At 47.2% G+C, this 25,559-nt stretch overlaps 1 protein-coding gene and 1 long non-coding RNA gene across 2 annotated transcripts; both read left to right on the forward strand.

Annotated features, from left to right (window-relative positions):
- The first annotated feature begins 163 nt into the window (after positions 1–163).
- CUNH8orf33 (chromosome unknown C8orf33 homolog) lies at positions 164–7,473 on the forward strand. Its single transcript, XM_066197754.1, has 6 exons — positions 164–253; positions 3,476–3,610; positions 3,796–4,472; positions 5,960–6,050; positions 6,161–6,307; positions 6,431–7,473. The coding sequence occupies exons 2-6, from the start codon at positions 3,547–3,549 to the stop codon at positions 6,613–6,615; spliced, it is 1,164 nt and encodes a 387-aa protein (XP_066053851.1). The 5' UTR covers positions 164–253; positions 3,476–3,546; the 3' UTR covers positions 6,616–7,473.
- A 13,512-nt stretch (positions 7,474–20,985) lies between these two features.
- LOC136297822 (uncharacterized) lies at positions 20,986–22,459 on the forward strand. The gene is made up of 3 exons (XR_010723233.1): positions 20,986–21,005; positions 21,096–21,142; positions 22,226–22,459. It is a non-coding gene; the product is annotated as an uncharacterized lncRNA (long non-coding RNA).
- Positions 22,460–25,559: the final 3,100 nt, after the last annotated feature.

Raw genomic sequence — 25,559 nt, forward strand, 5'->3', positions numbered from 1 at the left:
CCCGTCGGGCCCGGGCGGAACGGCAGCGCGGGGCGCGGCGCGGCGCCCTGAGCCCGCGGAGGGGCCGGGTACTCCCAGAGGGCTCCCAGAGGGCTCCGAGAGGCCCGGAGCGGGCCCCGAGCTCCAGGCGGCGGCGCCAGCCCGGCCCGGGCGGGGCTGCTGCCCGAGCCCACACGAGGCCCGTAGGCGGAGGTGGGCGGTGCGCTGGGGCTGCTTCCTCCGGCGGCGGCGCGGGGAGCGCGGCGTGGAACGGGTAAGGCTCGGCCCGCGCCGGGCCCACCTCCCGCAGCTTCCCCTTGAAGGCCTTCCCAGCTCTGGTGCCTTTCCCAATCCTTGCTCGTCTCCTTATCCTAATTCTTTTCGTTGCCAGGGTTTTAGTGTGCCTTGTCCCCAGGCGGGCTGCAAACCTTTCCTTCCGCCTTCTTAGCAGGAGGTGGCCAGCGTAGAAGTACAGCCCGTGGGGTCTCAAGGACTTGTGTGCAGCCTAAAGAGAAATTCTGTCTGTTGCCAGAGCTGTGCTAAAGGGAAATTTCCTGCTGTGGAGGCATTATGCGATTGCCTAAGCTTCAGGGAAAATGAGAAATCTTCCATTAAGAGCCTTTAAACAGCGACAGGCGGAGAAAGAGATGAAAAAAAATAAATCTGTGGGAAGTCCCGGCTTGCCAGGAGCGGTGGGGTTTCCTGCTAGCAAGAGCTGTCGCTTTTGTAATGCAGAGGGCTCACTGGGCGCTCTTCACCCAGGACACGCGTCCCTGTGCTGTGTTGATTTATGGTATAAACGAACTGTTACACAGCACACCTCCAGTGTGAAGCCAGGTCTGATCTCCTGTGAGAGGGGAGGAGGCCTCAGAAAACTCAGCTTTGGAATCAGTTTTGGAGGTGAGAGTTTTGTACTTCTAAACATTTTGTCTAAGGCTCCCCAAGGTGTGTTCCAGGAGGAGCTGGAGTGGTGCATTTTGCAACTGGAGGCAGATCTCCACCTCACCCCACACCCCAAACTAGGTCTGTTCCTCTTTCCCAGCCCACACCGCCCATATTCTGGCCTTGGGTGTGATTTAGCAGATCTGGGTGTTTTTATTCTGTCCTTTATGTTCCCTTGTTGTTGTGTTATTTGGGATTTGTTTTAAACACAGAACAACATAAAGCTTTGGGCTTTAAGGACTGTTAAGGAAGCAGTTTTATCTTTCATTCACTTAGTATTTATTCTCCCTGTTTTCTGTGTTCTTTGTCATGTTCTCCCATATAATGGCTTGTTTGGTTCTGCTACAGCTCTGCCTTTGTTTTCCATCTTAAGGAAATGCTGTGCCAGTGTGTCTAGCCTTTAAACACCAGTAGGCTTATTTTTGTGAAGCTTATTTCAGGGAAAAATTACATGTAAGGTAAAAATTCGATAAGGTTATAGTTTGATCTCATCAGTCCGATTTGTAGAGCTGCAGACACTCGGTCTGCTGCCTGTCAGTACCTAATCTTGGGAGAGGGCTGTGAACCCTGTGTAAGAGACTCAGGTGTGTGTTTGCTGGTGCGCCTGAGGATGGAGCTGTGACTGATAGGTGCCCACACCCTGTGCTTGAGCATCAGGCTCCAAGAAGAATTAAGGCTGAGAGGGTTGTGATTGCTCAGCCTGGAGAAGGCTCAGGGGAGACCTCAGAGCCCCTTCCAGTGCCTCAAGGGGTACCATGAGAGCTGGAGAGGTCTTGGGGCAAGGGCCTGGAGTGATGGGACAAGGGGGAGTGGCTTTCCATTGACAGAGATGATGCTTAGATCACATACTAGGAAGGAATCCTTCCCTGTGAGGGTGGGGAGGCCCTGGCACAGGGTGCACCACGGAGAAGCTGTGGCTGCCCCTGGATCCCTGGCAGTGTCCAAGGCCAGGTTGGACAGGGCTTGGAGCAACCTGGGACAGTGGGAGGTGTCCCTGCCCATGGCAGGAGTGGATGAGCTTTAAAGTTTCTGCCCAAGCTATTCTGGGATCACACCATTTTGTGGCACCTGTCCTGTGCTGGTCCCCAGTGCCCAGCAGCAGGGAAGGCAGCTCCTGGAGGGGAGGCAGGAGCTGAGCACAGGAGCCAGGCAGCAGAAGCAGTGCCCTGGCCAGAAAAGGGCCCTTTTGCACAGCACATGAGCCAGGAGAGCAGAGCAGTGCTGCTGATGGTACCCAGGCTTTGCCTGGCGTCCCAATTGCTGGAGAAGTCTGGTGAGGAAGCAGATCCAAGCTCTAGCCAGGAATTCAGGATCTGGATCAATGAGTTATTTGGCTGTAGCACTGTATGCATGAGGTACTCAGCTTAGACTAACTCCCAGGTGAGGGAGGGGAGCAGCTCCCTGGAGCTTTCTCTACCTCTTGTTGTGTAACTGGCCTGGATTGCAGCTAGCCAAACCCCTTGAAATAAGGGTATACGTGGTCAGGACCCTGACCCAGATGCTGTGAAGGTAGATCCCACTTCTGTCCCACCACAGTCGGGAGTGCATCAGGCCCAGCACCACTGGCTGAGCTAGGGAGGGGATTGTCCCACTCTGCTCTGCCCTGCCCTGGGGAGTGCTGGCGGCACTTTGGGGCACCACAGTATCAGAAGGATCCAAAACTGTTAGTGAGTGTCCAAGCGCAGGGACACGAGGATGGGGAAGGATCTCCAGGGGAAGCCACAGGAGGAGCAGCTGAGGGCACTTGGATTGTTCAGCTGGGGAAGAGGAGATGGAGCACAGAGCTCACTGGGGCTGCAGCTCCTCCCGAGGGGCAGCAGAGGGACAGATCTGATCTCTGCTTTCTGTGACCAGGGACAGGACCTGAGGGAATGGCTGGAGCTGTCTTAGGGGGTGATTATTAGGCTGGATGTTAGGGAAAGGTTCTTTCCCCCAGAGGGTGGTCAGGCACTGCAGCTGGGAGACGTGGGATGTTCCTATTCCACAGTACTACTCTCAAGTTGTTCTGTGGTGTAAAATAAGTGAAACAAACTCTACAAGACTATATTTAGGGATTCCAAATGGAAGTCTTGTGGACCCCTGTCACAGAACAACTCTCTTTTTAGACAATTTGCTCTAACACAAGAGCTTTGGATTCCTGTTGGGGTCAGGCTGGTTTGTAAGAGTCCTGCTTTTCAGGGTACGCTCTCTACTCAGATTATTTCCAGTTTTTCAGAGAAGAGACACTGAGCTAGGTTCTGGGATTTGAGAGAAAGATTGCTAAGCCCTCTGTAGCTTCTGTGCCATTAGCAGTGCTCTTACTGCAGTGTAAGAGCCTGACTGTACGTAATAAGCAGTTAAGATTTTTTTTCCCTCTGTAGGAACATCTCACAGTATTTGAGCTTCCAGAAGCACTTGGAGTTCACTTTGAATTGAATGCTAGTTATGGATTAGTCAGAGGGGGTATGAACACAGAGCACATTCAGAGAAGAGTCTGTCATCAGCATCTCACAGTGTGGATTTTAAGGCCCACCATAAACTGTTTCTTATCTCTCTTGGTGTTTTCTGAGCGCAGCAGAAGAGACCCAACACAGTTTCAAGGTCCTGTGCTCCCCTGAGACTCCTCTTGCAGAGAAGCAGCAAGTGATGAGCAATGTGTTTGGGGATTGTCATCTCAAGATGGATGAGGATCAGAAGAGCATGGTGAAAGGTGAGCTTGAGCTGTCCCTTGGGGGACTGTAAGATTTGGTTCTTTTTTGTAGATTTCTTAGGTTGCAGCATTAATTGAGTCACCTCTCTGGGCAGTGCCTTAGAGTGAAAGCTGAAGTGGCATCCCCATGGTAGGAAACTGGTGCATTGAGAACACCAGTATTGAAACAATATTGTCTTTTCTAGGCATGAACCCTGATGTTGTAGAAGCACAGCCAAGCATGGGACAGGCTGCAGATGGTGTGAAACAGTCTCACCCAACCCCTGAGGCAAATCCAGAGTTGTTCACATCATCTGGCAGCAACTTCCGATTTGATTTCACTCTTTCCAAGACCGACCCAGAAGCTGACCCTGGTGACGGTGGTGCTGAGCAGGTACAAAACAATGTCAGAGCCACCACGCAGGAGAACTGGAATGGAGCCTTGAGGTTTGCTGCTTCTGAGCAAGAACCCAAGTTTGCTTTCAACTTTACCATCCCAGATGAAGACTGTCCTCATCTTCAGTTACTTCCAGTGAGCCAACATACAGACCACAGAGCAGATTCTTCACTGCCTGCTGAATTAGGAGTTCTGCCACAGGCTGCAGCCTTGCAGAAGGTGACTGAAGTGACAGGGAATGCACCCAAAGAGGATAGAAGCCATGTCACATCAGAGATCCCCCAAACAGAGACAGCCCCTGGAGATGAGGCAGTGACAGAGAAATCAACAGGAGGTGGAGCTGCCCAGAAGAAGAAAAAGAAGAAACAAAAAACACCTGTCAGTAAAAACAAAACAGAAGAAATTGAGACCAGCAGGAAGGCAAAGGCAGAAGATAACGACTGTCAAAATACAGATACTTCCCATCAGGATGAGAAGACCTCTCAGGTAGTTGAATACTGGTGGGATCCCATGATTTATAAACCCTTGAGCTAAAGAGACACTTGATCTCTTTGCACAGATGAACAATTAGCATACTGCCTTGAAATGGAAGCTGAAATACCATGCTTGCTGCTTACATGTTCCAGCAGCTGTTTGCTTTCTTTGCTACACAGCTGAGGAACCTGAGCAGTGCAAAGGAAGTTAATGGTCCTTTAGATTTGTGCTGAAAGATTTCATGTTTAGGCTTGTGACAGCTAATTCTGGGGAGCTGGATGCCATGTTTTCTTAAGAAAATAAAAATAGGAAATGGAGGTAACTGAGGTAACTGTCTTCAGTTGGTGCCAGGCTGGTGCATGTGGGTGCTGAGCCAGGCCCTGTAGCTCTGATGTGCATGTTGCAGGATGAATTGCTTTTGTAGTGCAAGGCGCAAAGCCAAGGCACAGAACTGCCACCTGGTGTAGCCAAGGGCCTGTGGTGAAGCTCAAGGGTGCTTCCGAGAAGGTTCCTCTGTAGGGCATGGCCTAGAAATCAACTGAAGTTGGAAGTTATGTGTAAACACAACATTAAGGCACACCCTGATGTTTTCTGTTCTGCTAAGGTCCAGGTCTTCATTTTACTTTACTTTCCAGCACTGGTGTAGGTGTTACTAACAAACAGTGCCACCTGATCAGTAGTGTAATACAAGATTGCACACAACCTTCCTTTTCTTAATATTTTACAAGGAAATTGCACTGAGTGTTCACCTACCTATGGAACATTGCATCCAAAGGTCTGCCTCATCTGCAGTCCTACCAATAAACACTGCTGAGCACCAGAGACACAGGAAGAGTTGAAGGTCAGATAAAGCCCTTCCAGTTCTTTGGAAGGACACTGTTGTAGGTAAAAGGAGATGGTGTGAGGGCATTTGTATTTACATGTACATAACAGTTAAGAATTGCTTCAGTCCCAGTGTGCAGCCTTGTTTCCCTGTCCCACTGCTGAGTTAGCCAACTGGCTTTGCTCAGTGGGGCTTGGCTTCCTCCATCTCCATGTACTTCATCTTCCTTCTCCTCATGCATTTCTGCTTGAGCAAGCACAGAGGAGCTGAGAAGAAAGACTCAGCTTCTGATTTTGTCCATTGTTTGTTCTTCTTGATTTTGTGCAGGTTTGGGGATAGGGTATTATTTTTATTGTTAATGTTTATTTTTCTCTTCTGTAAGTTTATTTGAAAGCTGAACAACTTTCCAGAAAACAGCACCTTCTGAATGGCAGCCACATATTAAATCCATCTACTAGAGACAGTGAGTTGCAACTAAACATGTGCACAGTGCTTTTAGTTTATCTGATGAAAAACACTAGAGGGAAAATGTCATAAAGTCTATAAAGTGATCACCAGAACATGATATTTGGCATAGTCCTGACTTTATGGGGTTCCTTTTCATCCTGTGTAGCAACTGCTGCTGTAATTTTTGGGTGACTTATTTCCTCTTGCTCACTGTGCCTCATGTTGATAGCAGCCAGATGAGCAGCTGTGGAAAGAGCTGGACTGGTGTGTGAACCAGCTGGAGCTCGGCCTGAAGACACAGAAACCCACTCCAAAGCAGGGTAAGCACTGAAGTAAAGAAGAGCTTTCTTCTGGGGGGAGCATTGGCAGGAATGCAGGGGCAGAGCCAGCAGGGAGCCTTAACCTGTGTGTTGCTTCTCCTTTGCTGCAGCTGAGGAGGCTCTCAGGGCAATCAGGACACTGCGCAGTGACAAGGCTCCACTGGTGAAGAAGCGTCAGCTCATGAGAGCCATGTTTGGAGACTACAGGAAGAAGATGCAGGAGGAGCTGTGCAGAGAGTTGAAGCTTATGGAAACAGGTAGGAGAACTTTGCATGGTGAGGAGGAGAAGACAGGGGTTCAATCCTGCCCTATGCTTTGCAGACTTGGACCTCACTATATGAGATGACAGAACATCTCTTATTTTTTCTCCCCTCTTTAAGCTGCAAGATCTGCCAGGATCGTGGAGTTGAAGGGAAGCAAGAATGGCCAGTTCATCCGGAAGTGCTTGGGAGCTTGCAGGAAAAGCCAAGGTTCAGCAGAATCCCCTTCAGAGTCACACAGGACACTTAACACAGGCTTATTCAGTTTCCCAACTCCCCAAGAATTCCGCTTTAATTTCTTCTAGAAAAGTCACTTTGACTAAAACTGTGCCAGATGTACTGTAAACTGAAGAATGGTGGAAGGATGCTGTTCAGTAGGAAATGTAATGCATGAATCTCTGGATCCTCTTCCAGGGTGCCTTATCTAGAAGTTTAAACCAGGTCTGCCTACTGTGCATATGACCCCAAAACTCAGCCAACCTAAGTACTCCTCTATGCTCACACTGGAGAGAGGCACTTTTCCACCTTGGGCCAGCAGTATGGAAGGATTTGCTTTCTTTCCTGAAGAATTGACATTAACTGTAGAATCTGTCTTTTATACCATGAGTTTTTCCCTTTCTCCCGTTGCTTTTAAATAGAGCAGAGCCTTTCTAGCAGCTGAGGTGGCAATACATACAGCAGGGAATCGTTTGGAATCAAGATCTAGCAGTGGATAGCTGGGTGCTTCCACTCCCTGAGTCTGTGTGAATGCAACTTCTGGCATCCAGCAAACACCAGCAGAGTGTCATCCCTGACATGGAGCAGCACGAGCTCAGGGTCTTTGGGGGAAAGTGAGTGAGAACCATTTTTGCACATTCATCTCTTTCACTGACAGGTACAGGACTAGAATAAAACTGCACATCATTTAATTTAGCCTAGGGATGTAAAGACTGTTGTTTCCAGGAAAACAGAAATTTTTTGTTGCTGCAGCCAGGTTCTGGACAGCTAGGAAGGATGTACAATGAGCTCTTAAATAAAGTTTACTTTATAACTAGCTCAGTTACAACCACCAGCGCCTCAGAGGGAAAATTAACTGCATGCCAGCCTTGGGTGGTGGTAAAATCAACTGTCATAGCCTAAAGACTCTCTTCCATTTGATTTGTATTAAATTTTGGCTTTTTGAATGTGTGTCTCCAGTCAATACTGCTTGAGCCACTGAACCCATCTGTGTAAGTTCATGCAAAAAATCATCCCACCAAGCCTAAAAAATGCTGAAGGAAGAGAAGTGCTGTGAAAGGCTACATGGTATCAGGTATCCCTAGGGAGCAGTTCTTTCCTCCCTTTTATAGTCCAGTCAGCCTGTGTGAAAAGAGAAATGGGGGTGTAGGCAGAATTCAGAGAGTGCTGAGAGATGGTGAAGAACATTGGCTGTGGAAGACTAAAAACCTGATCGTGACTCTAAAAAATTGATTTTATTACTAAGCTCTGATGCAGGCAGTTGCATCGGCAAGACTTTTTTTTCTTCTTCTAAATTTTAAATATTTTAAAAGAATATTTTAAAGAATTGCTGTCTGGGCATAGGAGAAACTGAACCTCAGTAACATATATGATGAGGAGAAACATGGAGAAATTAATTCGTCTTTTGGAAGTCAATAGGTGAAAACTGGAAATCAAGGTCAGCACATTTTATTTGGCAAAGAGCACAGCTGTTACTTTGAATGTATAGAACAACCTTAGACGGTTTTTGTTTTGGTTTTTTTTTTCCCCAGGATTTTACATTAAACATACAAAAGCTGTGTCCTTGTCACACTTTTTGTGTTTTCGTTCCATTTACTAAGATCCAAGAGCATCGTCTGCATGACCTTGGAGCTACAGCTGTTTGCTTCCCTGGCTGATTATGCAGGAGATGTCTGGGAAACAGTTATTTTTTTCCTTGTCATGTCTCAGGTAAAGCTAGATCTGCTAAAATATTATAAAAATCTTTGCTGCAGAAGTATTCTGGAAAGCATTCTTACATAATTACCTCATGTTCATGCTGTTCATTAGGCATTCACAAGTACACTAAAGATACCCGTGAGGTGGACATTTGGTGTAACCTGATCCAGCAGTTATCTTCAAAGGGGTTAGAGAAAAATCCATTCTAATATGAGAACAACTCCTATGATTTTCCAGAGGTCTGAATAATGCTGACCTCCAAAGTCAGATCCTTTTTCTGTGCTTCATTACTGGAGGACTTATATTTGTGTGTGTGGGAAGGCAGACGTTGATCAGTGTGATACCTCGTGTCCCTGAGTCGGGTCGGTTCCATGAGTCAGCCATGGGATCTTGGACAAAGCATTTTGACTTTTTCTGTTTAGTCCCTGTTTTTATAGTCAAGATGATGACTCCTGAGTTTTTGACAGATGTGCCCAAGTTATTTCATTAGTGATTGGATCTTGAAGAGGTGTCTGAAACTACATCAGTCTGTACTTCATTTTTAAGCTTTGCTGTATAGTATTTGTTTGAAAGGAAACAAGCTGTGGTGTTAGAAGTTAGGAAATGCCATGGCTGCTCCATCCATCCTTTCACCTTTAGAGGGGCCACAGTGTAGCCTTAATGATGTTTTTTAAACGCTGTCTTTTCCCCTTTTAGCATTTCTTTCTTTAGGGTTTCTGTGATGGTTAGGGTTTCAGTGATGTCTTTTATTACAGCAGTATCAGGTTTGGATCAGGGCTTTGCTCTACTAGTGACTTTAATACCTGTGGCTGGAGATTTGATCTATGCCCCAAGGCATTAATGATGTACAGCAGTGAGGGAGAAGGGAGATATTCTGATCTACCTGGACATCTCTGATCCACTGTTCTTGCTTTATGGAATTGTATCTCAGTTTTGTTAAAAAGTTGAGCTCAGTTCTGACCTGCCTGTTTCTGAAAGCAATGACTTGCTTTCATTCTCCATCCTCTCCTCGGCTTTATGCCTGGCATTTGAGTTCAGTGCCACCAGGGTGACTGGACTGGGGCTATTGTATCTCTTTGCTGACTGCCCACCGAAACGTAGAGCAGCAGTGCCAGGCCCAGGCTTGTAGACAGCAAACTGCTTACAGGAGTGTCCAGCACAGCTGTGAGCTCAGGAATGAATTAAAAGACAAGGCAAAAGGGGATGGGAAGTACCACAGTGCTTCTAGAGCAAAACCTGCTTCACAGCATCAGTCTTAGAAAACTAAAAGCCGAGGATCAGCTTCTAAAGAGAATAAGGGGTTACAGGGACACTGCTCTACTGTAGCAAAGCAGGGAAAATGTCTCACTTTTGGGAACAAAGTGAATTTAGGGTTATTTCTGTGGCAGAGTGAGGCCAAGAATGTTTGCACACAGTGGCGGCAGAAATCTGGGTGTGATCTCTGCTCCTTTTAGGCTTGGCACTCTCCTCCGTAAACAGATCCCCTGAGCAAAGGTTGGGAAATTCAATCCCATTCCAGACAGACCCAGCCTTCAGATGGAGACTCTGCCTTCAGGGGATGGCCTGCCTGCCCTCTCACAGGCCCATGTCCCTGCTGGCATTTTGGCTGTTACCCTGGACACTGGGCACTAATCAGACATTTGTCCAGCCCCTTCTCCTGAGCTTGGTCAGTCGAAATGCATTTATTGGTCCTTGGGCTGCCCATCTCTGAGTAATCAGGGGGCAGAGTCACTGAGGAACAGCCCACAAAGAATCTCCAAGGGACCCTTACAGAGTACAGCTGGAATTACTTCCAGAGTCCCAGCAGCCACTTCTAGCCACTTTGTGGGGACTTCCTCTCCCAAGAAAGAGGCCAACAAATTGGTCCTACTGATCCTGTGTTTCAGGTGACTGATATTAACTTGTCTCACTTCGATTTTTTAAATGCTGAGACTGTGAACTTAGCATCTAATCACTCCTAAAGGATAACACATTATCTTCATTTAAGGAGGAAAATCCTAACTTCTCTTTGAATTAGAAAGAGGAAGAACTTACCTCTTCAGGAAAGACATCAACTGGAACATTCTAACGGAAGGTTAAAGAGTAAGGATCATTTGACCTGCAGCTCCATAACAAATAAGAGAGGTGCTGCTATTTTAAGACCATACAGAGTTGTGACAGATTATCTTGTATCTTTCTGCTGCCTAAATTTTTTCTGCTCCTTACTGTTTCTGCTGCTTTCATCTTGAGAACTGTGGAAGGTTTGTAAGACATGCTGCTTTAGAAAATCCAGTTGTGACATCCCCAGTGGTTTGATTTCTGGTACCAGTCCTCCTGTGCAGGCTGGCAGCTGGGGAGTGCTGACCACTGGCAACATTTGGTCCGTTTGACTTCCCTGTGACTACATCAACAGGCACGACCAGCTCCTTTTCTCTCACCTTCAAAATGGAATAAGTCTGGGTTGTGTATCTCTGACTGATCTTGATTATCATTGTGCTTGTTCTAATGAAACAAAACCCACATATGGAAGAGGCCAGGAAGGAGAGGGAAAACAAACTGTTCCTGCCATCCTCTTCTTTTTCCCCCAGTAATGCTGGCAAACAACTGGAGTATACCCAGGAAGAGCTGGATAAGTATCTGGAGAAGCTAAATCATGTCTTCTTTGACACAGAAGCCAGAAAAAGGGATGGCCACCATGATCAGAAGTCCCGCCATCACAAGTGCTGATGTTGTGTCAGAAACTATGGAACACTCAGGAAAGGAGGTAGGAAACCCTCAACATCTGTCAGGCTGCACAAAAGTTCAGGTAGGAGACTTAGAATGACTGTCAGACTCAACCCAAGGTAGAGCTTCTGGCTAAGGTGGGGAATCCTGGCTGATATCGTGAATCCTGATGGCATGCATAGTCCATGAACTTGGAGGGGGAAGAGGTGGGAGGAAATCTTGTTATTTTGAAAATAATGTATTCCTATTTTTGCACTGTTTATTTCAACATTATGCAGTCTTCCAGAGAGAACTCTGTGACTCGTATGGTGTATATGTTACACGTGAAAGATGTAAACGTTGGCATTAGCATCTATGCATGTGTGTAGCTATTATGTAAATTACTGCTTCCCATAGAGACAGGCATCATTTCTTACTTCAAGAAATTATTGTGCAGCTCTTCAGCTGTTACAAATCTCCCGCTTTCCCCTCCTACAGCAGTGTTTTGCCAGTTTTCCCAGCTAAGGGTCTGGCCCAGTAGGGTACAGGAGCTCTGCAGACGTTTATCTGGAGGCCACTGCATGGTATTGAGCCATGGGAAATACTTCTGGAATTTTTCTTCTGTGCACAATGGTCATGCACAGTGTACTCTGTAAACATGAAAGGCACTATTGGGAACCTGCAAAATTCTCTTTGCCTTGGCCAAGGCCCTTTTTAAGAGGCTGAAACAGTGTGGGTCTTTATATTTGTATCATTAGCCTCATTGAAATACTTTAGATTTTGCCCTTGAGATAACAGTTTCTATGGCAGCTCCACAAGGCTGTGTCACTTTATGCCAGCAATGATTTTTCATTATGGAAATGGATAATGTTGCAAAATAACAGTGTTAGCTTATTTTTCTGCTAATGTTAAAGATGTTGTCAGAATACAGACTAGGAAGAAAAGATGTTGTGATTAACCTAGTGCTAGCTAGCTTCAGGGAACGTTCACTTGCTTAGAAAAAGGAAGTACGCTGTTTTCATACACAAATCACAGTACAGTTCACAATGGAAGGGACCACATTGGCTCATCTGGTCCCACCTCCCTGCTCAAGCAGGGTCATCCCAGAGCACATGACACAGGATTGTGTCCAGATGGTCCTGGAATATCTCCAGTGAGGGAGAGCTCACCCCCTCTCTGGGTAACCTGTTCCAGTACACAGGAAAGTTCTTCCTCATATTCAGGTGAAACTTCCTGTGCATCAGTTTCTGCCTTTGCCTCTTGTGCCATTGCTGGGCCCCCAGAGCAGAGCCTGGTCCCTGCTCAGAGCCCTCACTGCAGACAGGGACAGGCAGGGATGAAGGCCCCTCTCAGCTGTGTCTCCTCTCAGTGCTGAACAGCCCCAGCTCCCTCAGCCTTTCCTCAGCAGGGAGATGCTGAAATGGGGAGCTTCGGCTTTGCTTGGAATAGTGTTAGTGCCAAAACTCTTGGGAGGGTAGGTGTTGGTGCTCAGGCAAAGGCCAAGAGTTCAGCTAGTTTTGTGAGCTGTGTTTGAGTGTTGTTAGTTGGGTGAACGGCATGAGGGAGATACAGCCAAGTCAGAATGCGTAGTCTGGGTATGTCAGAATGTGTCAGTATGTCCAAAGGCTTTTGAATCTCTCCTAAGTCAAGGACATTGATGCTTTTGTTCAAGGAAGGGAGAGCATTCTCTTCCTTCTTCTGAGAATTTGATTTCTGTTTGAGAGTGGTGGGTTGTTGGGATGGGCCAAGTTAAGAACTTGGAACGTGAAATCATTGTCCAGCAGAGGCAGGATGGGTTGCAGCAAAAGCCAGTCTTCTCATCTAGCCACACCAGGATCTCTGCTTCCTTTTCCTGCCCAGTTCTGCAGCAGGCTGCAGCTCTGCTGGCACTGCTGTGCAGGAAGGAGCAATGCAGTGATGGATGGAGAGAGAAAACGCCACCATGCTGGAGCAAGGATATTCAGGGGCAATATCTGTGAAAATGCAGAGTACTGTAACTAGTATTGGCAAGAGGCAGTACTAGTTGCAGATTTCTTAGGGAACATTGGAATTACTCAGTGCATGTTGGTCATAATTGATCAGCTATCAATTTAGACACCTTCAATTATCCTGTTTTCCACTGGAAGAAGCTCTTCTGTCTCAAAAATATGTTTAGAAGGAGTGAGAGATTTTTTTGTCATTCAGTGCACTCATCTAAGCTTTTGCCTAGTAGGGTGGAATCCATACTTTCTTAAGAATTCCTATTTGTTGCTATACTTTGTGTTCTAAAAATCCTTTCTACATTCCCCACCATTTCCCACTTCCTCCCTGTTCTTACAGAAACTGGGCAGTCCACTCCTCAGAGCCAAAACAGGAGCAAATGAATGGATTCAGAAATGCAGGAGGGATAAGATGGGTGTCTGTCACATGCAGCAAGTGTGATAGAGCAGTGAGGAGATTATTTGGGAAATAAATGTACTCAAAGGGTTTCCTGCTTCATTAAATTTAATCAGAGATATTTTTCAGGTTGCTTCAGAAACAACAAGAAATGAATGGTGGCAGATGGCAGAGAGGCGTGGGCCTCCCACATGCTGGAAAAATAGATTGCCAGCCAGTCTGCAGGACGTGCTATGGGTGGCAGAGCACATGTGCCCGCTGCAACAAGGCAAAAGGTGGAAGCCCTTTACGCAGCCATGGATTTAGAAAACCCACAGTGCCAGCTTTGAGCCCTACAGGAGCAGGAGGTCTGTGCAGTGCCCCAGCTGAGGGGAGTAAGGAGTCATTTCCAAAGGGTCTGTGTTCTGTCCCAGCAAGAATTGGAAGAAGCCTGCCTGGGGTGTCTGTCATCAGGGGCTGTGAGATACCCACTGGGTAAGTTGATGGTGGCTTGCCCAACTCTGATGGGCCTGTAATTGTGTGTGCAGAGTTTGACATGGGTCAGCCTCTGCTGAAAGTGCTTCATCGTCAGCAATCTCTAGTCCTGTCCTTAACCCAAATATAGAGTCACAGAATAGTTAGGGTTGAAAGGGACCTTAAAGCCCATCTGGTTCCAAACCCCTGCCATGGGCAGGCACACCTTCCACTGAACCAGGTTGCTCTCAACCCCATCCAACATGGTTTTGAACACTTTCAGGAATGGGGCAGCCACACCTTCTGTGAGTTGTACCCATGGAAATCCTCATGGTGATGTGTCAGTATCAGCGCAGATTCATGTGAGTACAGCAGAGTTGACAGAGTTGTGAGGAAAAAAAAGATTATTTACCTGCACAAGGTTGATTTCTGTTATGTAGTACTGGGCCTTCTCACTTCTCCAGGTCTGAGAAGAGTAGCAAACTTTCTGCAGTGCATTCCTGGTGGATTTTCTGTGGTTTTCTTTATGCTGCAAGAGCCTCTACACTTTCAGTCCCTCACCTGGTTCAGTCTGCTTCTTCAGCCCATCATAGACCCTGAAAACTACCTGGATGACTAAGACAGTCATGTGATTAAATCTCTGTGGATCTCATGGTGCAGTGAGACACCTTAAACGACATCGCCCGAGGTAATACTGTTAGCATGTTTCTCTAATCCTCTCAAGCCCTGTCATTGAACTGCTCTGGGAGGTCTGTGTTGCAGCTGTTGTGTTGCAAAGCAGAGAGGTTTGTAGAGAGAGAATATCTGTCATTACACCTGTGCAGCTTCTCTGCCTGAAAGGTATCATTTGCTTACTGGAAAGATCATCTGTCTGCCACGTGAGTATTTCAGAGTGCCTCTGATCTGTGTATAGAATGGAATATCTTGAGCTGGAAGGGACCCACAGGGATCATCAAGTCCAGGTCCTGGCCCTGCACAGACATCCCAACAATCCTACCCTGTGCATGTCTGAGAGCATTGTCCAAACACTCCTGGAGCTCTGGTGACCTTGGGGCTGGAACCATTTCCTGAGGAGCCTGGGCGGTGCTCAGCACCCTCTGAGGGAAAAACCTTTTCTTGATATCCAACCTAACCCTCCCCTGACACAGCTCCATCCCATGTTGTCTCTTGTAAAGCCGCTGAGGGGAATGAGGTGGCAAGGATGACATCAGCTAGCTGAGCCCCCTAGGTCAATGCCCAGTCAGCTAAAGCATTTTTGCCCAGGGCTACATGAGGTTTTTAGTATCTCTGTCTGGATACTGGATGTCCTCTAACATACTGAGCATTTGTGCAGGAAAAACAAAACAGTTGCTTTTGAAGTCTCTGCTTCTCTTCAGGTCCTCCATCTCTGTATATTACCTAGATGCTTTCCACTCTCTTTAACTTTAGCACACATTAACCTCAGAGAAGTAATTAAGGCAGATAACAGGATGTCTATCTGGAAAACAAAGTTTCATGTTTGTACCTCAACCCTGACTTTTAATCAGACACATTCTAAGCAGAATGAGCTTCTAAATGTCTCTTTTAACATCAGGAGACATTTCTGCCCTCTTTTTCTTGCTGGTGAGAAAACCTAGAGCCTTCCAGCAAAATGATCAGAGGCTCAAAAGGTTTGGAGCCTTTCATCAGTAACAAGCATTTATTTACAGAATTTCCTTTTCCTCAAATCTCTTTCCTAACTCAGCAGCTGGTGACACTTAAGTAACAGCTATATTTGTAGTCCAGAAGATTAGGATTTCTTTTACTTGCAAGACTTAGCTTCCGGTTGGCTGAACAGTTAATTGTCTCACAATCTTCATGTGATCCAGAAGCTCTGTAAGGACCTAGCTTGTCCCTACAGTCTGCAATGTGAGCCAGCACTCAGTGATGTGTGCATGGATCCACCTCATGCATTCAGAGAGAAGGACTGATACAGGTTGGAGAGGAGCACTTGATCGTTCGTGCTTTGTTAGGCAGCAGGTGGGAGGTTTTTGTGGACTTGCTTTCAGGAGTTGATAAAAGAATATTCAGAGAATAATAATAAGTCAATTTTGTCATCCTATACAGATTTATATTTTTAGGCTTGTTGAATTGATTTCCCATTTCAGAGTGAATGTAAGATTCAGGTTAAGGGAGATAAAAGGAAGGGTATAAAATCACAAATTAGTAGAAATATTATAATGGCAAAGGATGCATATTTACAACCCTCTGTGGACTTTCGCTCTCAAAAGGCTCCAAGAGCTATGCCCCTGGATTTTATTTGTTCAAGGACATTGTGGAAATAAGTTTCAACCTCCAAGTTATTAATGAGCTGAGTTATTAATTGCATATGTTGCCCATTTGGTATCACTGTGGGGCTTTGTGATGAGGTGTTTTTAATCATGTGGCACATGCTCATAGAGCTGGGTGAGTCAAAGTGAAGGAAGAGAAAGAGAACTTATCTACCCAAAAAGATGGTTGGTTCTTTGGGGAAAAGAGTGGAAATAGCTGATGTTATTTTAGGGGAAATAATAAATAAGTGTTCATTGGAAGAGTCTTGCCAGCTCTTGTTTCCTTTCCTGGTTCTTTGAATCGGGAAGTGTGGGTGCACATCCCCTGCAACTGAGCTAGTGCTGAGCCGTCACCAAAAGTTTTGCCACCTGTTTATGGTGCCACCAGTCATGGCACCTATTTGTTCTTTCCCAGCTGGGGTTAGGAAGGTCAGAGCATCTGTGTCATATCTGCCATGTCAAACCTGGGAATCATTTCATTGCTCCTGTCTTTGACTCTGATTGTTAAATAGGACTTTGTTTGTTGTGTGCTTTAGAGACCTCCAAAAGGCTAGTCAAGTTAAGAGCAGCAGGAGAAAATGACCATAAACAAGCAAGTGACCCCCTACTATAAGCAAAATCAGCCTGGTTTCATCCTCACGGCTGGTCATGCCCACCAGTGTGCCCTGCTAGTTCTCATGTCAGCAGTTTGTCCTCCAAGACTCTGCTCCACATTGACAAGCATCCCAGCCCTTGACAAATAGGGATCTGTTTAACTGTGAGGAATTTTTGATTACTGTGTTCTCTGTACTCTGCTCCAAGTATTACGAGATCTGGAGCTGTATCCCTGCCAATCTCTTACAGTGGGCAGGAGTGGCCTCAAGCATATTCACACTACCTAACTGCAGACATTTAATGTAGGTGCCCTGGAAGAGAGGTGTGGTTTGAAGCAATGAAGGCAGGAGCAAAATTAAATGCCTACAATGATCTCAGTTAATTAACCATCTACCAACTCCCTTCCATTAGCTGGCCTCTAGCCTGCACCTCTCCAACAAGCCATGGCATTGCCAGTTGAAGAGTTGTGAGTGCAGATGTGCAGCTCAGGGGTGACAGTCCTCAACAGTGAACAGCCTGCAAGTGCTTTTAAGAGATGAGCCTAAACCTTTAATTTGTCTAATGCAAGACATACATGGGAGGAGAATTCCTGTGTTGAAACTTAGACACTTCGATATCCAAACCCTGAGCTGCCCCTGTGCTGCCCTTTGGGAGGATGTTGAAGAGCTCAAGGAGGTATCCTCTCAGTCTCATCCACACTCAACACACCAAGTGCCCTCAGCTGCTCCTCATACACCCTCTTCAGACCCTTCCCCATCCTCATGGCTTCTTTTGGATGCTCTCCAATGGTTTAATGCCTTTTTTATATTGCACACAGGTGCAATTGAGGTGAGGCCACCCCAATGCAGAGCAGAGCATGACAATCCCCTCCCTGGCCCACCAGCAGTGCTGGGCCTGGTTCCCCCCAGGACAGTTCTGTCTTGGCTCAGCTGCTGGTGGAGCATTCAAGTGCAGTGTGTGGATCTCTTGGAGTAAGTCTGAGGAAGGATGGAGCAAATTACCCTTACACTTGGTTGCTCCAAGCCCCATCTACCCTGGCCTTGGACACTTCCAGGGATCCAGGGGCAGCCACAGCTTCTCTGAGCAACCTGTGCCAGGGCCTCACCATCCTCACAACCAAGAATTTCTTCCTAATACCCAATCTCTATTCACCCTTTTTCAGCTTAAAGCCATTTCGCCTTGTCCTGTCACTCCAGGCCCTTGTTGAAAATCCCTCTCCAGCTCTCTTGGAGCCCCTTTAAGGCATTGGAAGAGACTCTGAAATCTCCCAGGAGCCTTCTTTTCCCCAGGCTGAACACCCCCAGCTCTCCCAGCCTGTCTCCAGAGCAGAGGGACTCCAGCCCTTGGAGCATCTCCCTGGCTCCCTTCCTCTCTGCTCCTGTTCAGCTTCTGGTCTCAAGCTGTGGGTATCTCCACTGAATGGTGTTCCCAGGAAACCCACAGCTCTTTTTTGGAAAAATCTTGGAAAACCCGTCTGAAACCTGTTTGAAACCTGTCTCTGTCCAAGCAATGCCCTCATGCTGCTGCTGCTGCTGCCTGCCCTCTCTGAGGGGCCATTCATGGAGCACCTGGCTCTGAGCAGGAGCCAGGACTTAAATCCTGCTCCCAAAGGCAGGCTGCTGCAGGGTATGGACTGCCTGACATGGCCAGTGTTGAGTCAGGCCCCTGCAGGAATGCAGGACTGTGCCAGTATAACCAGTTCAGATACCCCAGCTGAAAGCAGGAGCCCTTGGCAGTCTTTTAAGCAGAGAGGTCAAGTTAATGTCATAGCACACCTTTGCCAGAAGGAAGGCACCCGAAAGTGCAGTCTGGGAGCTAACTGGATATGATTTTCCCATCTGTTCTGTATTTTTCCATTAATTTGGTTTTTTCCTCTCACCAGTTGGGCCTGGTGAGAGGAACATCAGGGTTTGGATGCTGGAGGGTGAGAGTGAAGCCCAGATGAGGCAGCCTTTTCCTGGGGTGGCTCATATGGTCTGTTTGGTTCATTTAAAGCCCTTAGATGGGTGATGAAGTTCAAATACCCCTCTGGAGGGAAGGCAGTGCTTAACAAAGAGCCCACATAGCAGATCTCCAGCAAGTGTTGCCTTCAGGGAGGTCTGCATGCAGAACAGGAGTTTTGCAGCTCAAGGGTCAGGTCCTGTACAGCTGCTCAGACTGACCATTCCAGTAAGAAACACAAATCTTTGCACCAGCTCACATGAGAAGCTCCTGGTGAGCTCCAGGAGCTTCTCTGAGTTCAAAAGGGGTCATTTCACAGGCATACAAGGAGTGATCCCTAAGGGTACCTGCTCACAGGAAAGCCTTGTCTGTGACCCAAAATGCTATCACCTTTTTGCAGCACCAGTGCCAGGGCATAGAATCACAGAACACAGAAAGGTTTGGGTTGGAAAGGACCTTAAAGCTCATCTCGTTCCATGACCCAGTAGGGTCCTGCCACATGGGACGTGGTTGCTCCAAGCCCCATCCAGTTGGAACGCTTCCAGAGATGAGGCAACTACAGCTTCTGCGGGGAACCTGTGCTGGGGCCTCACCACCTTCACAGGGAGGAATTTCCTCCTAATACCCAAACTAAATCTTTCCTGGCTTAGTTTTAAAACATTCCCTTTGTCCTATCACTATTTGCCCATGTAAAAAGTTGCCCTGTCTCCCTTTTATATCCCTCCTTTAGGCACTGGGAGGGGCTCTAAGGTCCTCCTGGACCTTTCTCTTCCCCAGGCTGAAAAACCCCAGCTGTCCCTCTGGCTCCAGAACAGAGAGGTTCCAGCCCTTGAAGTGTCTCCATGGTCTCCTCTGGACCTGTTTAAAATGGGGCATATCCTTCTTGTGCTGAGGACCCCAGAGCTGAAGGCAGCTCTGCAGGTAGGGTCTCACGAGGGCAGAGTAGAGGAAGAGAATCCCCTCCTCTCACCTGCAGTCTGAACTCAGCCCATTCTGTATAATCAAAACAAGCCAACCAAAAACAACATTAACATGCAACCCTAGCATGAGAGCTCCAAAGTCATTCATGTCCAGTTCCTGGTGAGTAGCTCGGGAGTGTAGCTCAGTGGACAGACTGCAGGATGCTGTGCTGTCAATGCTACCTGCAGTTGCTGAGAAGGACCAAAGCAAACTTCAGCCCTTGGACCTGCACACTGACTCCCACTGCTTGGATCTTGCTTCAGCTCAGCTCTCCTCCCTTACTCATCCTCATTTACCAGGTCAGGTACAGGTGGGATGAATAAAGGACATGTGAGACAATGTGGATTGTGCACTGCATTTAGATTTTTCCTACCGAAGACATGAGATTTTCTGAGCTGGATCCTGTGGTGGGCAGGGAAAGAACAGCAAGCACACCCAAACTGATCGAAGAAAGGGCTCAGCAAGAAGCTGCCAACAGCAGAGTGCACAAAAGGTAGTGCCAGCAAGGATTTCACACAGCATTGGACTACAAGTGATAGTTGTGAAGGCTGTTAAGCCTGACAGTGATGGGAACACTCTGCTCTGGAGAAAAACCACCCCTTAGGTTCGGGTTTGTTGTGATCCCCCCTAAGGGAGAAGTCCTGGTAGACAGCCCTCGTGGTTAAGATGAGAAAATGTGTTACCCCCAAGACGCTTTGCAACAGTTATGTAAATTTTCTGTACCCCGTTGGCCCTTCCCCTTTGCTCCTCCCCTCATCCCCCTGTTGATTGGTTCTTTCCTTAATCCCTCAGTCGATTGGTTCTCCCCTGAATCCCTCAGCCAATTGGCTCAGGTGTTCAACCCCACCCCCTACCATCCCTATATAAACCCCTGTTCCCCTCTCTCTGGGATTCTTTTGCCTCTGTATCACGTCTAGGTTCTTTGCCCATGGAATAAAGGCTGCCCAGGAACTCCAAGTGAAAGGCTCTGCCCCGTTCTTCCGTGTCACCTCACAACTGAGCTGAAATCACTCAAGCGGCAGTGGACATGTCTGTGCCACCTGGACATCCTTTTCGTGACGCTTCCCGGGGAAGGTTGCGGCAGTCCTACCATCCTGCCCACTGTGACAAGTTTTCATCTGAATTAAATCAAGTCAGAGGGTTTTTTTTAATTTCCCCCTATGACCACAGAAAGGGTTCTTTATTATGATTTTTGAAAAGTTCTTAGTTTCTCTCTCTCTAAATTTAGCTTTTTTCTTAATATTTAAAATTTGATGCTGCTTCATGGACGCTGTGTTGTGATTTACTTTGTTATCCCAAGTAACAAAGCATCAAATACTCCAGGACCTGTGGGATCAGTGTAGTCAGTCTTACCATTGATAAACTCTGAACCCCTGAGGAAATTTGTAGGATCATTTTACCCATTTCCTTTCCAAATTCATCTTTTTTTCCAGATACACTGTGGCTGCTGAGTTGAATTGATTAGAAAATGACATCTGCATTTTGAGGTATTTGCATTCATCATTCAGCTGGAATTAGGAAAGCCTCATCAGGCATTACAGGTCCAAGTGAGCGGGTTCCTGGATCTGTTCTTTCAGGGCAAGAGGGTGAGATCCAGCTCTTGAAGACTTGGACGTGTCTGCAGGTAGCTCTGATGCAGCTGCAGGAAGACAGTGTGTGTTTAGCTGGGTTTGAGTGCCAACAGTTGTGTGCTGTTAGAGTTCACTCCTTTCTTATACAGAAATCTCTAATTCTAATATTTGCTTATTTAAAACATATCACTCATAATAACTTTGCTTACAGGTTTGGGGGCAGAATTGTCCTTCTCTGTGTGCGTGTCAGTCACATTAGTGGTGTTCATTCAGAAGAATGAACTTGCTCTTTTTGCCAAACTCTGGAGCAAACTGTGCCAATTTGTACAATTATCTTTTAAGGGAAGTTTTTTGTTTTAAGGGGAAAAAAAAAAACCAAACCACCCAGAGGAGAATAACTTAGTTCTTGAGGTGGTTTGACAGTAGCATAACTGAAGGCCTTTAGCTGGGTTGGACACCACGCTTCTGGGTGGGGTCTCTGAAAATGGCCATGATGGTGCTGAGAGCAGGAGGGACAGTTCAGTCCCCATGGTGTTGGTGTTAATCAGAGCTACAACCAGGAAAGCCCCACTGCTTCATAGAATCATAGATTCACAGAACATGAAATCCTTCAGGTTGGAAAAGATATTTAAGATCGTCAAATCAACCATAAACTCACCACTGCCTGCTCTAACCTATGTCCTCAAGTACCACATCCACAGGTCTTCTAAACCCCGCAGAGATAGGGACTTCCCCACTGCTCTGGGCAGCCTGTGCCAGTGCTTTACAACCCTCTCTGTGAAGGTTTCCCAATATCCAACCTAAATGTCCCCAGGCACAACTTGAGGCCGTTTCCCCTTGTCCTGTCCCTGTTCCCTGGGAGCAGAGCCTGACCTCCCTGGCTGTCCCCTCCTGTCAGGGAGTTGTGCAGAGCCAGAAGGTCCCCCCTGAGTCTCCTTTACTCCAGGCTGAGCACCTCCAGCTCCCTCAGCCGCTCATCATCAAACTTGTGCTTCAGAGCCTTCTCCAGCTCTGTTCCATTCTCTGGACATGTTTGAGCACCTCAGTGTCTTTCTTTTTTTCTTCTTCTCTCAGACTCACAGGGCAGGTCAAGGGGCACTTGACGGATTACTCCTTTCTTTTTTGTTTCTGAACAGAAAAATCCACTCCTGGAATCACTGAGAATATTGTGGAAGAGATGGATGAGTTGAGCCAAACAGGACTGTGTCTGCCAAAATCTCCTTCTCCCATGCAGACATTTGCTTCTGCCACTTCAGCCAAGAGTGATGGGGACTGCTCCTGACTTTGCCATCTCATGCATGAATATCTGCATACCCAACCAAGTATTCAGGGTCCCTCTTCATACCCAGAGTCCAGCTCTAAGCGCTTGCATTATCCATCAGGCAAGAGGGCATTTGCCTGTGGCCCACTTGTTTTTGAAGGAAACAAATGTACAGCAAACCAAAGGGCTGACTTTGGGCATTGGTTTCATGACTCTTAATGCCCAGGGATGTTCTCCTGAACACTGTGTCTGCAGAGCCCTGAAATGGGGTCAGTAGGATGGTCCCAGTTGCCTGGCAGATAACCCTGGAGATACGTGGCTTTGTGGCTGGCACACTTGGCACATAGCACCTGTCATGTGTCCGAGGGTGGTCCCTGGCTGCATATGGGGCCACATGCAAAAAGAGAAGGGGTGGCAGTCCTCATCCTGACCAAAATCGCCAGGGACTCCTGAGGCAGCAGATACCCTTAGTCTTGCCTTCCCTTTCCTTCTGTCACTCTCCTCCAGGCCAGTCCACTCTATGGGTGCTGGATCCTTTCCCTAAACTTTTCCTGCTCAACCTGATTTACAAATATGTAATTGACTTCAAATTTAACATTCTCCCCTTACAAACTGCCCTTCCTCCATGTGAAAGCAAGGGGCCCAGAAACTGAGTTCCAAAACTGCCCTCCACAAAACATTACTGGCAATTACTCCTGATGGAAGCTTTTGGAAGCTTTTGTAAACCTTTATTGCTTCTGCCCACAAACATAACAGGCATTTTTGACAAAAAACTCAAATAATTAAATAATTAAATCTCAGCTTTGTTTTACCGCAGATCTGTTGCCAAAATTGACTTGACCAGCTCTACAGCCACATAGTACTGTGTGTGCTGAAGGGAAGGAAACCTTCCTTAGTTTTCTCTATAATATCACACCCAGGTAAAGCTGCTTTAACTTCCTCATCCTGCAGATTTAAGTTTGGAAACCACGACTTATTTACATACCACATCTTATGTATATACTTCCTTCTGATGCTAAAGGTACACACATTTAACATAATCAGTGTGTACAGCACTTCACAATGGGCTCGCTGACACATGCACAGAGCTTACAGGGGTTACATTTCTCTCTGTTCTGCTTTCAGAGCAAGCAGTTCAGCAGACAGTAGACACAGACCTAGGTGAGAGAAGACACCAGTGCCAGTCTACTTCCAAGAGATACCGCAAGTGTTACCGGTAAAGATCATTCTCCGTGGGCTTCTTGCCTTGGCTGTTGCTCTTGTTGCCTCCCTTTCCTGTCTTTCCCTGCACTTCTGGACTCTGCTAAGCTCAGCCATGTCCTTAACGTGTTGGAGTGAGAAAACAACCGCTGGCAGCTCTTCCTGGTGTTGGTGGCTCCTCATGGGAGGTGTGCTCTGGGGCAGGAGAGGCTGGGCATGGGGGAAGCTGTGGAGATAGGGATGGGAAGGAACACAAGGGGTTCTGGGATACTTTCCCTGTTAGTGTGGGGCAGGAGCTGTGACCCTGTGGGAAGAGAAGAGCTGAGGAAGGGGTGGTGTCATTTTCTCCCTGTGTGAAGGGGGTGTCTCAGGAGTGATTGGCACAGTGGCTTCTGTCATTCACCTGATGTCTGTGTGTCTGAGGGGTGGGACAGTGGCTTGTCTGGGAATCTCCATGGAAATGGAGAGCCCATTCCCAGTGTGTGTGAGCCCTGGGTGGTAGCAGAGCCCTTGGTGAAGCCTGGAGTCTGTCCAGCATCCCTTGGCCTGCAGGCACTGCAGCTTGTTCTTGGTTATCTGAGATGTCTTCAGACAGTGTGCTGCGGGCTACACCTGAGGGGAGAGGGAAAAGGGATTTTTTCTGTTGCTGAGCCGCTTCACAGTAGGCTCAGGGACCCAGAGTGAGCCAGGTTGACAGACCAGAGCTGAACAGCCTGTCAGAGAGAGTTCACCCAGCTCCAAAGTTTACTGTGATCTAAGTGACAGGAAAGGAAGAAATGGCACTTATGGAAACCCAGTGTGGGTTCCTACTGCCAAGCAAGGAGGAGAAAAAGGAGAAGAGTGAGGGGGATATAGGGTTTAGAGAAAAAGAAAGAATGCTTTTTATGTTCTTCAGCCATTAAAAAGCATCTCCTTGGGATTTTATTTCTTTTTTGTTTCAGTGGTGAATGCTTATACAGTCTGAGAATGGTCCTGTAATGCACAGCTTGGGGGAGATCGTTTCACACCTTGTAGTAGTGCTCTGTGCCCAGCATCATGCACAGTGCGTAGAGGAATAAATGTGTACATATAGATCTGTGCGTGTGTTTATCTAGAGAATCCTCTCCCACCTTCTCCAGCACAGATTTAACACTGCTGCTGATTTCAAGGAAGTAAGCACAGTTGAAGAAGCATACTTATAGTTAGGTATCCTCTATATATCACAAATATATGTGTGTACATTAGCTGCATACAGTACATTAGGATACTGTATATGTGTATATTATTATATACTGTTGCTTCCATGTACTGACCTGGTTTAATCTTGCTTTGGCTCTGCCAGGGAGGTCACGCCAATGCTCTGTCATGGCAATTTAGACCTGACCCAGTCTCCACGCATGAGGTTATATTGGCAGCTGAAATAACCTCCCTCGGGCATCCAAAACATAATTGGAGCCCTCTCCTTGGCAGCTGAAGTTCAGAGGAAAATAGGGAGCAGGGAGGAGGGATGCTTTTGCCATTTGGACATGGGTCCCTGGTGAATCATATCAGCCCCTGTCCACCACATCAGGAAGAAGGTGGGACCTGCTTCCCCAGAATGCTGCTGCTGGCAAAGCCATGTCCGGAGTCTCAACAGGGAGCCAGGGCCTAGCTCTGCCACTCCATTCTTACCTGGTGTCCAAGGCCAGGCAGATGCTCAGGCACCTTCCTGTCTGCCTTGAGCCCAGAGTAGAGTTGGGAAGTAGATTTAGAGAGTCTATCTCCCAGAAGCTGCTGAGCAGAAAGGAAGGTGTCCTTTTCCATCAGGGCTACATGCAGCAGAAAGCAATAACTCCTCATGCTTCCCCGTGCCAAGGGTTCTGTGCATGTGTCAGCCCCCTTTGGAGTCTGTTCCAGTACTCACTGGACAGGCTCAGCCTTTCATAGCAGGGATGTCCCTCAGGAGTGGGCACTGAGCCCTGCATGCTGGAAAGGCCGTTGACAACTGTTGTGCTGTGGCTGCTGCTTGTTCACAGCATGAGCACAGCTCA

The sequence above is a fragment of the Chamaea fasciata genome, unplaced genomic scaffold (assembly GCF_029207755.1).
Source record: "Chamaea fasciata isolate MVZ Bird 193981 ecotype frontalis unplaced genomic scaffold, bChaFas1.0.hap1 SCAF_16, whole genome shotgun sequence".
NCBI lineage: Eukaryota > Metazoa > Chordata > Aves > Passeriformes > Sylviidae > Chamaea > Chamaea fasciata.